General features: G+C 41.5%; 1 protein-coding gene across 4 annotated transcripts in view; it reads right to left on the bottom strand.

The window, feature by feature from the left end:
* The window catches only part of RMDN1 (regulator of microtubule dynamics 1), a 54,837-nt gene extending 39,946 nt beyond the window's left edge, over window positions 1–14,891 (bottom strand). For 3 of the 4 annotated variants that reach the window (XR_008661594.1, XM_055303381.1, XM_055303379.1), the window contains exon 1: window positions 14,676–14,891. Coding sequence is in view for 2 of the 4 variants with exons in the window: in XM_055303381.1 (XP_055159356.1) it covers window positions 14,676–14,804 (129 nt within the window). In the remaining 2 variants the exon portion in view is untranslated. Of the gene's footprint in view, window positions 1–12,477; window positions 12,546–14,675 lie in introns of all 4 variants that reach the window. The other variant, XM_055303380.1, reaches the window with a different exon arrangement.
* Between the last annotated feature and the right edge of the window lie 690 nt (window positions 14,892–15,581).

A 15,581-nucleotide genomic window follows, 5' to 3' on the forward strand; every position in this document is an offset into this window, starting at 1 on the left:
AGGAAAAGAATGAGGAATCCAACATATTCCAATTTGCTGAATGCTTTATTTACTTCCTTGGGCATGAATATTCAAGATACTCCATACAAATGGATTCAAAACAAACCAACAGCAAAGTAGGAAAACTGAGTCTGACATAGTCATAACTTTAACATTTTTTTTAGTGTATTCACATTACCAAGAAGCAGCAATACGGGGTTAAGGGCAGAGGGTACGGGGGTGCAGGTAAACAGTGATGGTGGTACTTACAAGAAAAAGACTAAGATTTCATAAGTCTCCTGACTTATGGCCACATCACATGGTAAAAAAGTTGGCACACTGGGATGCCTAGGTGGCTCAGCGTTTAAGCTTCTGCCTTCAGCTCAGAGCATGATCCTGGAGTTCTGGGATCCAGTCCCACATTGGACGCCCTGCAGGGAGCCTACTTCTCTCTCTGCCTGTCTCTGCCTCTCTCTCTCTGTCTCTTATGAATAAATAAAAAAATAAAAAAAAAAAAAAGAAAAGTTTGCACAGACTATTTTACCTCGAGAAGTTACACATTCACAGTGTTCAACTTCCTTGCTGATGTACTCAATAAACAATATTCTGGCTTTCTGAGAGAGGAGAAAATACACTGTTGGGCAGCTGACATTTATATTTCTTATTGTAAATTAATAAAATGACAGTAAGGGTGAAACTCTTACTAGTTTGGTTAATGTAAAGCAGCTTTCTGCTCATCTGTCAGAAAATCATGTTTCTGGAACTAAAAAAATCAATTGAAAGAATCAGGATTCAGTGACCTTTAAAGAATATTAACAACTTGTGAAACTGTCCAAGAGAGCTAGAATGAGTAGCTTTACTTTGCACCTCCAATACTCTACAACAATGAATTCTCAAAAAATATTTGTTAAACCAAAGAAGTAAGCTATCTCTTAGGCCTTTTCTTCAACACTGATAATACTAAGTTCAAGCCAGAAGGAATTCCAAAATACAAACTCATCATTAAATGGAAAGGAATGTGTCCCTACCATCTCCTAGTTTTCCTTCTAATTCCCTGTTAGTTCCTTCTCTTCTTAAATGTTAGAATTCATCCACAGTAAGACTAGGCCTTCTTCTAGTCCTGCTATAAAGTACTTTCAACCCCTACCATGTTATCAGTTACAATATTTATATTTTAAAGATTTTATTTACTTACTCATGAGAGACATGGAGAGAAAGGCAGAGACATAGGCAGAGGGAGAAGGAGACTCTCCAGGGAGCCTGATGTGGGACTTGATCCCAGGACCCAGGGATCACGACCTGAGCTGAAGGCAGACGCTCAACTGCTGAGCCACCCAGGCGTCCCAGTTTACAACCTTAATACTTTAAATGCATCCACTTATATTCATAAATATTTTCATTTCACATTTTTTTATGGTGCTATTCCAATCACTGCTTATCTGGTCAATAGCATCCACTCTATAATCTATCCATTCTTGACCCCAAAGTTACTTTTTTAACATAAATCTGATAAAATGATTTCCCTGTTTAAGACTTTTTCATGTTTTCGAGGTACCTGGGTGGCTCAATCCCTTAAGCATCTGCCTTCGGCTCAGATCATGATCTCAGGGTCCTGGGATCGAGCCCTTCATCAGACTCGTTGCTCAGCAGAGAGCTGCTTCTTCCTCACCCTCTGATCCTCCCCCTTGCTCATTTTCTCACTCTCTCAAATTAAAAAAGCTTAGAAAAAAAAACACTTTTCCATGTTTTCCTGTAATCTTTAGAATAAAATCAGAAATACTTAACATTGTTTGTAAGTTTTTCTGAATCTTATGGTTGTGGTAAGCAGCCTCTAAAATGGCCTCTAATGGATCTGGTTCAAGATGGCAATGTGGGAGGATCCTGAACACACAACTTCTCATGGACACACCAAATCTATAGCTATATGCCAAACAATTTCCTCTAAAAGAAACCCCAAAACTAGCTGAATGATTCCTTCACATTACACCAACAGGGGGAAAAAAAAAAAAAAAAAACCACAGCAAAATGAATAGAACTGAGACAAAATCTTGGTGTAAACCCCACCTGTGGTATGGTGACCCACAATCAGGAGGGAATTCAAAACCCCAAGCTTCTCCTTGAAGAGTGAAGGGTTTTTGTGTGTGTTTTTTTTTCCAGTAGGCTCCTGGCCCAGTGTAGCTCATGACCCTGAGTCAAGACCTGAGCTAAGATTAAGAGTCAGATGCCTAACCAACTGAGCCACCCAGGTACCCCAGGAGAAAAGCATTTGAACCCCACCTCAGGCACCCCAACTTTTAAGAATGGCACCCAAAAGACAAGCCTCCAAACATGTGAGTCAGAAAATAATTGGGGCCCATGTCTATGAGGCCTACAAGGCTACAGGGAACCCCAAATCAGTTCTTAAAGTGTTTGTGCAGATTCACTCATCCCAAAGCCCAGCACAGAGGCAACCAATTAAGAAGTGCCCACACTTCCCGTGAAAGAGGCTCATTCACTTATCTTAAAACTTCAGCCAGAGGGGCAAGCATCTAATTTAACACACATCTAGGTGCCTACAATAATTCTCTCCAGAAAACACAGGGGATGGGTGCAATCATCACTCTTTCCCTCTGCTGTGCTCCAGGCCCCATCTGTCGGTGTCTTGAAGAAACCAGCTTGTGCAGGCATCTGTGGCTGCAACACAGAGCAAACATCCTGCAATAGCCGGGGGGTCGGCAGGCCTTGTGTTCATGGGTTCAACGGAATGGTAGTACACAAAGGTACAGTTCTTAACAGGCTGTCACCTCAGGGTTCAATGTGAAGGGAGCAGAGAGAACGCCCAACTCCCCAGTCTTCCCCTTTTCAGGAATATTTGCGTATTTTAAAACCTGCTGCCTAAGTGTCTGGCTTCCAATCAGTCTGGATAGAAGTATTGACTGAGATCCTTGCCCCCCTTAGGACACTGACTGGTCTTGGCACACCCTCACCTACTGGGAGCCATTACGAATAAAGCTGCTTGGACAATCACAAAGGTCTGAGACAAAGCCAAGAGCTAAGACAGGGTTGAGCATAAGACTCCTCTCCTACAGAAGCCATTCCTTCAAGAATGAGAGATAGCTGTTTTCACTAATGCATATAAAAACCTCAAAAGAGGGATCCCTGAGTGGCGCAGCGGTTTGGCGCCTGCCTTTGGCCCAGGGCGCGGTCCTGGAGACCCGGGATCGAATCCCACGTCGGGCTCCCGGTGCATGGAGCCTGCTTCTCCCTCTGCCTGTGTCTCTGCCTCTCTCTCTCTCTCTCTCTCTCTCTCTCTGTGACTATCATAAATAAATAAAAATTAAAAAAAAACTCAAAAGAGTCAAGAAAAAAAAAGGAATTATGCTACAAATAAAAGATCAAGATAGAACCTCAGAAAAAGATCTTTATGAAACAGAAATAAAGGAATTACCTAAGAGTCCAAATAATGGTCTTAGGATGCTTACCAAGCTAAGAAGAATGAAGAAAGTGAAAAATTTTGAAAAAGAGACATAAAATACAAGAAAGTACCAAACAGAAGTCACAGTGCTGAAAAATACAATAACTGCACTGAAAATTATAAGTGAGGGATTCAACAGCAGACTAGATGATGCAGTGGAACAAAAGCATACATGAGCTCCAAGACAGGGCAGTGGAACTCATCCAATCAGCACAGCAAAAAAGCAAAAAGAAATGAAAAAGAGTGAAGACAGCTTAAGAGACATATGAGACAACACCAAGTAGACCAACATTCATATTACAGGTATCCCAGAAGGAGGAGAGAGAGAAAGGGATAGAAAACTTACCTGAAAATAAAAAGGCTGAAAATGTCACTAACCTGGGGAAGGAAACAGATAACCAGATCAAGAAAGTTACAAGTAAGATGAGCCCAAAGAGACCACAGTTAGACACATTATAATTTACAAATCTTAAAAATGGCAAGAAGAAAGCAACTTGTTACATACAAAGGAAACCCCTACACACAAGAATGCAAACACTATTTCAGAAGAAACTGTAAGCCAGAAGAAAGTGGCACTATGTATTCAAAGTGCTAGGAGAAAAAAAAAATGCCAACCAAGAATACCCAGCAAAGGTGACCTTCAGAATTGAAGGAGAGATAAAGGGTTTTCCAGAGAAGCAAAACCAAAGTTAAGTTCATCACAAGACCAGCCTTACAGGAAATCTTAAGATTTCTTTAATCTGAAACAAAAGGGTGCTAATTAGTAACAGGAAAACATGAGAGTACAACTGATTCTTGAACAACATAGGTTTCAACTGTACGGGTCCACCTATACTTTTTTTTTCTTTTAAAGATTTTATTTATTCATGTGAGACACACAGAGAGGGGCAGAGATAGAGGCAAGCGAGAAGTAGTCTCCTTGCCCATCAGGGAGCCTGACCTCAGGATCATGACCTGAGCCAAAGGCAGACACTCAACCACTGAGCCAACCAGGCATCCCTACACTCACATTTTTTTACAGTATGGTACCACAAATACATATATTTTTAAAGATTTACTTATTTCAAGAGAGAGACCACATAGGTGCTAGTGCTGGAATGGAGGGAGGGGCAAAGGGAGAGGAAAAGAGAATCTCAAGCAGACTCCCCTCTGAGTGTGGAGCCAAACACAGGACTCAATCTCACAACCACAAGATCATGACCTAAGCCAAAATCAAGATTCGGACACTCAACTGAGCCACCCAGGCAGCAATATTTTCTCTTCTTTATAATTTCCTTAATAACATTCTCTTTCCTCCAGCTTACTTTAAGAATATAGTAAAAATAGGGATCCCTGGGTGGCACAGTGGTTTGGCGCCTGCCTTTGGCCCAGGGCACGATCCTGGAGACCAGGGATCGAATCCCACATCGGGCTCCTGGTGCATGGAGCCTGCTTCTCCCTCTGCCTATGTCTCTGCCTCCCTCTCCCTCTCTCTCTCTCTCTCTCTGTGACTATCATAAATTAAAAAATTAAAAAAAATATAGTAAGAATATAAGAAAGTTATAAGAATTATAAGAACACATACAAATTATATGGTAATCAATCCTTTATATTATCATTAAGGCTTCCTAATAAGCTAGTAGTAATCAAGTTTTCGTACACTCAAAGTTATATGCAGATTTTCATCTGCATGGGGAAGTTGCTGCCCCTAACTCCTGCATCGTTCAAGGGTCAACTGTATAAATCTCATTAGTAAAGGCAAATATAGTAAAATCCAGAATAAGCTAATGACACAAAGGTGCTGGGTTTATCATTTACAAAGCTAGTAAGAAGGTTAAAGCATGAAAGTAAAAATAATAAGTTCAATAATCTGTGAATGCATAGATAAAATAAAAAAAAATAAATCATAACATTAAAAACACAAATAGTGGAAGGGAGTGTAAAAATATAAAGCTTTAGAATGAACTCTAGGGGTGCCTGGCTGACTCAGAGAAGCATGGGACTCTTGATCTTGGGGTCATGAGTTCAAGCCCCACATTGGGTGTACAAATTACTTCAATAAAGAAATAAACTTTAAAAAGCTTTAGAGGGCAGCCCCGGTGGCGCAGCAGTTTGGCGCTGCCTGCAGCCCAGGGTGTGACCCTGGAGACCCAGGATCAAGTCCCATGTCGGGCTCCCTGCACAGAGCCTGCTTCTCCCTCTGCCTGTGTCTCTGCCCCTGCCCCCCTCTTTCTGTCACTCATAAATAAATAAATAAAGTCTTTAAAAAAATAAAATAAAAAGCTTTAGAATACATTCTAGGGATCCCTGGGTGGCGCAGCGGTTTGGCGCCTGCCTTTGGCCCAGGGCGTGATCCTGGAGACCCGGGATCGAATCCCACGTCGGGCTCCCAGTGTATGGAGCCTGCTTCTCCCTCTGCCTGTGTCTCTGCCTCTCTCTCTCTCACTGTGTGCCTATCATAAATAAATAAAAAAACAAAAAAATTAAAAAAAAAAAAAGAATACATTCTAACTCAAGTGGCTCTGAACTTAAAGTAGACTACTAACTTTTTTTAAGAAAATATTCTGTCATGGAAAAAGGCATCAGATTCATGCCTGCTTGAAAAAAAAAAAAAAAAAACTGGGACGCCTGGGTGGTTCAGTGTCGAGTATCTATCTGCCTTTGGCTCAGGGCGTGATCCCAGGGATCAGGGATCAAGTCCCATGTTGGGCTCCCTGAAAGGAGCCCGCTTCTCCCTCTGCCTGTGTCTCTGCCTCTCTCTGTGTGTCTCTCAGGAATAAATAAAATCTTAAAAAAAAAAAAAAGAAAAGAAAAAGAAAAAATTGAAGATTAATTAGTATGTGGGTTTCCTGTTCCACATGGGAATGGGAAGATGCTATAGGTTCTCTAGTATTGCCCACACTGGAAATAAGAGGGGGAGGGGGGGGAACGAGAGAAAAAAAATAATCATACAATCTTGGGAGCAACCTCACATTATGAAGAGTCTGCCAAGAAACAGTTTTTTTTTTAAAGATTATTTACTTATCTCATTTATTATTATTTATTTATTTATCTCATTTATTCATAAGAGACACACAGAGAGAGGCAGAGACACAGGCAGAGGGAGAAGAAGGCTCCCCACAAGGAGCCTGATGCAGGACTCGATCTGGAACCCCAGGATTATGCCCTGAGTCAAAGGCAGATGCGCAATCGCTGAGCCACCTAAGCATCCATACCAAGAAACATTTAAAGAAGTAAATATTTGTTTCTACAGTAGGTTTGGGCTTATAGTTCTTGGAATGACTGATTCCATCCATCTCAGTAACAGGAAGCTTCATTTCAGCAATCCCGTATACAAATATTAATTTAAAAAATATATAAAATAATGCATTTATCTCTTCCCATTACCCCAGCAACCATAACAACACCGTAAAAACTGTTTTGCTTGAAAAAGAGTTAGTGCTCAACAGGGCAAATATGCAACATAGAACACTCTATCTAGTAAGGCTATCATTCAGAATACAAGAAGAGAAAAAAGTTTCCTATACAAAAGCTAAAGGAGTTCATGACCACTAAACCAGCCCTACAGGGAATGTTAAAGGGAGCTGGGAGTGAAAAGACAATGAGTAAGTAAGAAGCCCAAAAGTAGTTAAAAATACATATATCTGTAGAAATCAGTCAAGGGACTCACAAAATTAAAGGAACTGAATTAAGATGCCATATACCTAAAATGTGGCAAGAGAAGTAAAGAATGGGTTCAACCTCACACGACCATCAACTTAGACTTCTGTAAACAGATGATGTAATATACAAACCCAATGATAAACACAAATCAAAAACCAGTGAAATGCAAAATATAAAGAGAAAGAAATCCAAATATAACACAAAAACCATGAAAGAAGACAGCAAGAGAAGAAAGGATCAGGGAAAAACTACAAAAGGAATCACAAAACAAGTAACAGAATGGCAACAAATACATGCCTACCAATAATCAAAAGTGTAAATGGCCTTAAACACTCCAATCTAAAGACAGAGAATGACAGAATGGATAAAAAAACAAGACCCATCTACATGCTGCCTATAAAGGACACATTTCGGACCTAAAGACATGCAGATTTAAAGTGAGGGGATGGAGAAAACACTAATTGGGCAAATGGATGTTAAAAAAAAAGATGGAGTAGCAATACATCTATCAAACAAAATTGACTAAAACAAAGACTATAACAAGAAACAAAGATGGACACCATATAATCAGTAGGGACAATCCAACAAGACATAACAACTGTAAATATTTATGCACCATGGGAACACCCAAGTACATAAAACAGTTAATAAAAGTATAAAGGAACTGAGGCACCTGAGTAACTCAATCAGTTAAGCACCTGCCTTTGGTTCAGGTCATGATTCCAGGGTTCTGGGATCAGGCACTCCATGGGGAGCCTGCTTCTCCCTCTGTCTGCTGCTTCCCCTCCTTGTGCATGTGCTTTGTCAAATAAATAGAATCATATATATAATATATATATACACACACACACACACACACACACTAATTGATGGTAATGCAATAATGGTAGGAGACTTTAACACCCCACTAATGTCAATGGACAGATTATCCGAACAGAAAATCAACAAGAAAACAGTGGCTTTGAATGGCATACTTCAAAGATTTGACAGATATATCCAGAACATTCCATCCTAAAACAGCAGAATACAGATTATTTTCAAGGGCACACAAAACATTATCCAGAACAGATCACATTTAGGTTACAAAACAAGTCTCAACAATTTCAAAAATATCAAAGTTACACCATGCATCTTTTCTGACCACAATGTTATGAAACTAGAAAACAACCACAAAAATAAACGAACAAATAATTCTGGAAAGAGCACAAATATGTGAAGGTAAAATAATATGTTACTAAACAATGAATGGGTCAACCAGGGAATCAAAGAAAAATTTTTAAAAACACGTAGGGACAAATGAAAATGAAAACACAACAGTCCAAAATCTTTGGATTGCAGCAAAAGCAATTCTAAGAAGAAGTTTATAGCAATACAGACCTACCACAAAAAGTATGAAAAATCTCAAGGAAGCAACCTAATCTTACATCTAAAGGAGATAGAAAAACAAGAACAACAACAACAAAAGAAACAAACTCAGAAGGAAGGAAAGAATAAGCAGAGCAGAAATAAATTATATAGAAACTAAAAAAAAAAAAAACAGATCAATGAAACCAGGAGCTGCTTCTTTCAAAGTTCAACAAAATTGATAAACCTTTAGCTAGACTCATCAAAAGAGAGAAAGGAGTCAAATAAACAAAATCAGAAATGAAAGAGGAGATGGGATGCCTGTGTGGCTAAGGGGTTGAGCGCCTGCCTTAGGCACAGAGTGTAATCCTGGAGTCCCAGGATCGAGTCCCACATCTGGCTCCCTGCAAAAAGCCTGCTTCTCTCTCTGCCTGCGTCTCTGCCTCTCTCTGTGTCTCTCTCATAAATAAATAAATAAAATATTTTTTTAAAAAAATGAAAGAGGAGAAATAACTGACATCTTAGAAATACAAAGGATTATAAAAGATTATGAAAAATCACATGCCAACAAACTGGACAACCCAGAAGAAATGGATATAATCTCCCAAAACTGCATGAGGATGAAATTTAAACAGATGGATTACCAGCAATGAAACTGAAGTACTAATCAAAAAACTTTCAAAATAAAAGAGTCCAAGACCAGATGGAATCATTGGTGAATTCTACCCAACATTTAGAGAAGAGTTACCACATATTTTTCTCAAACTTTTCCAAAAAATACAAGGAAAACTTCCACATTCATTCCATGAAGCCAGCGTTACTACCCTGATACCAAAATTAGATAAACACACCACCAAAGAAAACCCCAGGCTAATATTTCTGGTGAACATAGATGCAAAAATCCTCAACAAAACATTAGCAATCCAAATACAAAATACATTAAAAAAAAAATCATTCACCGCAATCAAGTGAAATGTATTCCAGGGATGCAAGGGCTGTTCAATATTTGCAAATCAACCAACATGATACATCCATCAATAAGAGAAAGGACAAAAACCATATGATCATTTCAATAGATGCAAAGAATGAAACTGGACCATTTTCTTGCACCATACAAAAAAATAAACTCAAAATGGACTAAGGACCTAAATGTGAGACCTGAAACCATAAAAATCTTAGAATAGAGCACAGGCAGCTATTTCTCTGACATCAGCCATAACATCATTTTTCCTGATATATCTCCTGAGGCAAGGGAAACAAAAGCAAAAATAAACTATTGAGACTACATCAAAATATAAAACTTCTGCACAGCAAAGGGAACAACCAACAACCAACTAAAGACAATCTACTGAATGGAAAAAGATATTTCAAACATTAACTGATAAAAAGTATCTAAAATATATGAAGAACTTAGACCCAAAAAACAATCCAATTTAAATATGGGCAGAAGACATGAACAAATATTTCTCCAGATGACATACAGATGACCAAAGGACACACAGAAGGATGCTCAACATCACTCAGCATCAGGGAAAGGCAAATCAAAACCACAATGAGATACCGCCTCGTACTTGTTAGAATGGTATTGCCAAAAAGACAAGAAATAACTAATGTTGGTGAGAATGTGAAGAGGAATCCTTGTGCACTGTTGGGTGGGAAGGTAAACTGCAGAAAAGAACGTGGTGGTTAATCAAAAACTTAAAAATAGAACTACCACATATGACCCAGCAATTCTACTGGGTGTTTATCCAAAGGAAATAAAAATACTAACTCAGAAAGATATATGCATTCTCATGTTCACTGCAGTATGATTTACAGTTTCCAAGGCACAGAAGCAACATGTGTGTCCATCCATGAATGCATAAAACAAAGTGCTATGTACATACACATACAATGGAGTATTTTTCAGCCATAAAAAGAATGAAATCTTGCCATCTGTGACAACATGAAGGGACTTTGAGGGCATTATACTAAGTGAAATATGTCTGACAAGAAAGACAAATGCAGGATGATCTCATTGTGGAATCAAACAAAATCCAAACTTATAAATAGAGCCCCTTTGGTTGCTGCCAAAGGTGGAGAGGGAGGAGAAGGGGGTTGGTTAAATGGGTGAAGGTGGTCAAAAAGTATAAACTTTCAGTTATAAAATAAGTCCTAGGATGTCCTGTACAGCATGATAACTGCAGTTAATAATACTGTATGTATATCTGGAAGTTGCTAAGAGTAAATCTTAAAAGTTCTCATCAGGAGAAAAAAACAGATGGATGTTTACTTATTGTAAAGTAAACAAATCATATCATTTGGCAATATGTACAAATACTGTATCATTGTGTCGTACACCCCAAAATTATGTTACATGTCAATTATTTCTCAATTTAAAAATATATAAATAAGGGGACACCAGGGTGGCTCAGCAGCTGAGCACCTGCCTTCCGCCCAGGATGTGATCCTGGAGTCTGGGGATTGAGTCCCACATCAGGCTCCCTGCATGGAGCCTGCTTCTCCCTCTTCCTATGTCTTGCCTCATTTATTCATGAGAGAATAAATAAAATCTTTAAAAATATATAGAGAGATATAGATAAGTTAATTAAAATGGTCCCAAATGATTCCTTCCTTCTGTTGGGGCCCAGGGCAGTTTGGCCCAAAACGTACCACAATGGTATACTGACTATTCTGAATTGCAGCTATTTGGGAAAATGCTGTGAAAAGACATGCAGACCCTCCTCTGAACCCCTGAAAACAGAAATAAATCTCCCAGAAATAAATTTCTCCCATGAAAAATTACCTTCCCTGTACTAAGAAGTGAGATAGGGTTGTTGTTGTTTTTTAAGATTTTATTTATTTACTCATGAGAGAAACACAGAGAGAGAGAGAGAGAGGCAGAGACACAGGCAGGGGGAGAAGCAGGTTCCCCACTAGGAGCCTGTGAAACTCGATCCCAAGCCTCCGGGATCACGCCCTGAGCCAAAAGCAGATGCTCAACCTCTGAGCCACCCAGGTGCCCTTCCCTGTACTAAGAACTAAAAGAACATCCTTATCACACCAGAGTTGGGGGCTTTAAAACCTAAAAAGCAGGGTAGCCCTGGTGGCTCAGTGGTTTAGCGCCACCTTGAGCCCAGGGTGTGATCCTGGAGACCCAGGATCAAGTCCCACGTCGGGTTCCCTGTATGGAGCCTGCTTCTCCCTCTGCCTGTGTCTCTGCCTCTCTCTCTCTCCCTGTGTCTGTCATGAATAAATAAATAAAATCTTAAAAAAAAAATCCTAAAAAGCAGTAGAAACAAAACTTACTGCAAATCTAGTATTTCAGTCTAAACTCTGCTTAAAATTCCTTACTAATTAAAACTCCCAAAACTGTTTTCTTTATCCTGCCAATTTCTCACAAATCTATCTGTCTAAAAGTGTATAAAAAACTGCCTGCCTTGGCCATTTCTTTCAGTCTTAATTTCATTAGTGGACCTCCGTGCATACATAATTAATCTTTGGTTTTTTTGTTCCTGTTGCCTCATGTCAGTTTATTCCTAAACCAGCTAGAAGGACCCTGGGAAGAAAGATTTCCCCCTCTGTACTTCTAATCTTCACTCCTTTTGAGTAATCCCCTTCCCTTAGATGTAAGGCGGATTTTACTGGCTAAGAAACAGAATATGCAAAAGTGAAAGGTCGTTACTTCTACTTAGGTTACAAAAACTGCAACCTCCTTGACACCCATTCTCTCCGGCGTTTCCTTGCACTGCCCCGCGTTTCCTTGCACTGCCCGGCCAGCCCCAGCGGAAGCTGCGGTGTCTCTGGGCAGCCCTTTGGGGAAGCCTCCCGAGGTAATGCAAATGCCTGCCTACGACCACCTCAGCAAAGCTACCTCTCCACTGAGCCCTCCAGTGGAATCCTCAGCAGCTCAATACCTTGATTCAATCCATTTGAGAAACCTGCTGCCAGAGGCACCCAGCTAAGCGTCACCTGGATTCCATAACCCAAAGGAACAACGAGATTATGTCTGCTGTTTTAAACCATTAAGTCGTGCAATACTTTGCTATGCAGTAAGAGATTAATAAACTGGTACCTGCCTGATTTTTCAGCCTTGGTTTGTATCAGTTTATTCTCCCACTTCAAGTTCCAGTCATAATTTCAGGTCCTCAAAAAAAAAAAAAAAAACACTTTTTCTTACCTCAAGGTCTCTATCATGTTACTCTCTACTGGAATATCTTTTGTCTTCATTTTCCCATTACTTGTTAACATCCAATCATTCTTTGTATCTCATCTCTGGCTCACACTCTTCCCCTTCCTTCAAGATCAGGTTAGGTATAACTTTGCTTCTTTCCCCAACTCTTTGCATTAATTACATTTACTCAATTGACTACCTTTCCTTCTAATCTGTAAGATCAATGAAGAAAAGTGTTTCTGTCTCCAGAGCTTAGAACAGAGCCTTGTTCACAGTAAGCACCTGGTACAAATCTGTTGAAAAATAAGTGTTCCCAATAGTGTTTTGTAACATAGATCACATATAGAAAGAGAAAAGTGAAACCTCAGCCACTCAGAAGTAGCCCCCAATCTCATCAAACTCCTGGAAAATATCTCCAACTCAACTTACTGACATCTTGCTAAGAGAAAAGTCTAGGAAAAAGAGAAACAAACGATGAGGGCTACAAAAATGCATGAGAAGCTGGAAAATCGGTAATAATTAGTTCCAAAACATTTCAATTTATCTAGGGAAGAATTTTTCTTATTGCCTTTGGCTTAGAGTTTTATTACTTAAGAATCTTTCTAGGGACACCTGGGTGGCTCAGCGGTTGAGCCTCTGCCTTCTGCTCAGGGCGTGACCCCCGGATTCCGGGATCGAGTCCCATGTGGGGCTCCCTGCATGGAGCCTGATCCTCCCTCTGCCTCTGCCTCTTTCTCTGGAGTAAGTAAATAAAATCTTTTAAAAAAAAATCGTTCTAGTCCCTCTTGATACTGATTTTTCTACCCTTTCCTATCTTCTCTGGTTTTCAGGTTTGTAGCACAGGTGACTGGCTATATGCAACACATGGGCGCTGTAGATACCCTACCTGCCATCAAATCCAAGGTATTGATTGTATTGCTAGCTGTGTGACTTGGATACGTTGTTTAACCGTACTACTTCAGTTTCTTCTTTGTAAAAAAAAAAAAAAAAAAGATAAAGTAACAGTTCTCACTTCGTAGGATGAAAATGGAGATTAGATAACACTTAATGCAATGCCTGGTTATGGTTAAGGCGTCTGTTATGCCTATTATCGACACAACGGTGACTCCATAAAATCGAACTTTTACCTCACCAAACGCTCTGAGTTGGGAAGTTGAGGCTAATGTTTTTGTTTTTTTTTTTTTTTTTAAGATTTTATGTATTTATTCATGAGAGACACAGAGAGAGAGAGAGGCAGAGACACAGGCAGAGGGAGAAGCAGGCTCCATGCAGGGAGCCCGACCCGGAGACTCGATCCCAGGTCTCCAGGGTCACGCCCTGGGCTGAAGGCTGACGCTCAACCACTGAACCACACAGGGCTCCCGGCTAGTTTCACACTTAGTATTCCTCCCACCCCTCTGCCTATATCTTTTAACGTCTCCCCATCAGCCTATAAGCATTTTGGGAGGATAACGATCAAGCCTTACTACCTTTTATTACCCTTAACAGCCCCCCACAACCTCGAATATAGCAGTCAAAAATGTTGTCTTTTAGGGTTCAAAATAAACACCTAGTCCCGATAATATTACCCTATGCATCACTGCCCACCGTCTCTCTCCAGTGCCCTTTCCTGGACAGGTAAACCAAGGCCCACGAACGGTCTAACAGAGACAGGCGAACCTGGGACGACAACCCAGCATCCTTCCTTAACATTATGCAGATATAACAAAGAACTAAAAAAAAAAAAAAAAAAATTTTAAAAAACCTAAATAAGCACAAAAATCTCTGTTTTAAGTCGCAGTAATTTCCAAAAATCCCACCACAACCTCTTCAAAGCCTGGTAGACCGAGAGCCGCAGGGGCCGAAAGTAAACATTTTCGCGGCGGTCCAGGTGTTTCTCCCTCTGGGGTGCTGTTTTCTCACAGGAAGGACAAGCAGGATTCCCAGATTCTCGGGGGTGGGGGGTGGGGTGGGGGGGGACTCACTCCTCTGCAGCCACCTGGAGCGCTCCAGGGACACCTGGCCCTGAGCTCCTGGCTCCGTTACGGAGCCGCCCGGCTGAGGAGGCCGCGACCGGGGCCCAGTCAGCAGCGAGGGGAGCGGGAGTCAGGACTGCGGAGTTACCTCAGGGCCTCGGAGTCGCCGACCACAGCCACGTCCGCGGCCGCCAGCAACAGCCCTCGAGAGCCGCGGTCCCGGGAAGACGCCACGGGCCAAAGGCACAAAGCGCCAGAGCCGCGCGGCCAGCGCCATGACGTACAACTCGCGGCCCTCACGCGAGGCCGTTGTGGAACGACGCACAGCGAAGGCCGCTCAGGCACTTCCGGAGGAAACCACGACTCCCTCCCCTTCCTGCCACGCCTCTTCCGCTACGCAATTTCCGGTCCCCAGGTTCAGGGGAGGGACGGACGCGGTGGGCGGGGCCTTGGCGGCTCTTCCGCGCCTGCGCGCAGCGCGCAGTGACCTCGGGCCCGGGGACCGCTCCCTCCGGGGATGCCCCGGTTCTGCTCCTGCCTTGCGGGGTCGGCGCTGTCGTGGCTTTGCCGTGGGATCAACCGCCAGGATGGAAAGTTCTCAGATGCGATCATTTGAGTGTGCAAGAAAAACATGACCTGTTTATTTAGAATTCTCTGCTCGCCTTCAAACATCGGAGTAATAATAATAATAAAGGGTCCTTTTTGGAAAAAAAAAAAAAAGACTTGGAACAATTAACCGTTCCATAGAAAGAAAGAGATGGAGAGATTGGAGGAGGCGTTCGGGGGGGGGGGGGGCGGAGAAACCAGAGTAGAGAAAGACAGTGAAGTCCAGGCTGGCCTTAGTAGAGAATGATGTGGAAAAAAAAGGCAGAAGAAAAAATAATAATAATAAAATTTCCCATAATAGCCTACAGCCCATGGACAAGCACCTTCCTCAAAGAAGGCTCAGCGGGGCAGCCCGGGGGGGCTCAGCGGCTCAGCGGCCCAGGGATCGAGGCCGCGCCCGGCTCCCTGCGTGGGGCCTGCTTCTCCCTCTGCCTGTGTCTCCGCCTCT

The sequence above is a fragment of the Nyctereutes procyonoides genome, unplaced genomic scaffold, assembly GCF_905146905.1.
Source record: "Nyctereutes procyonoides isolate TBG_1078 unplaced genomic scaffold, NYPRO_anot_genome, whole genome shotgun sequence".
NCBI lineage: Eukaryota > Metazoa > Chordata > Mammalia > Carnivora > Canidae > Nyctereutes > Nyctereutes procyonoides.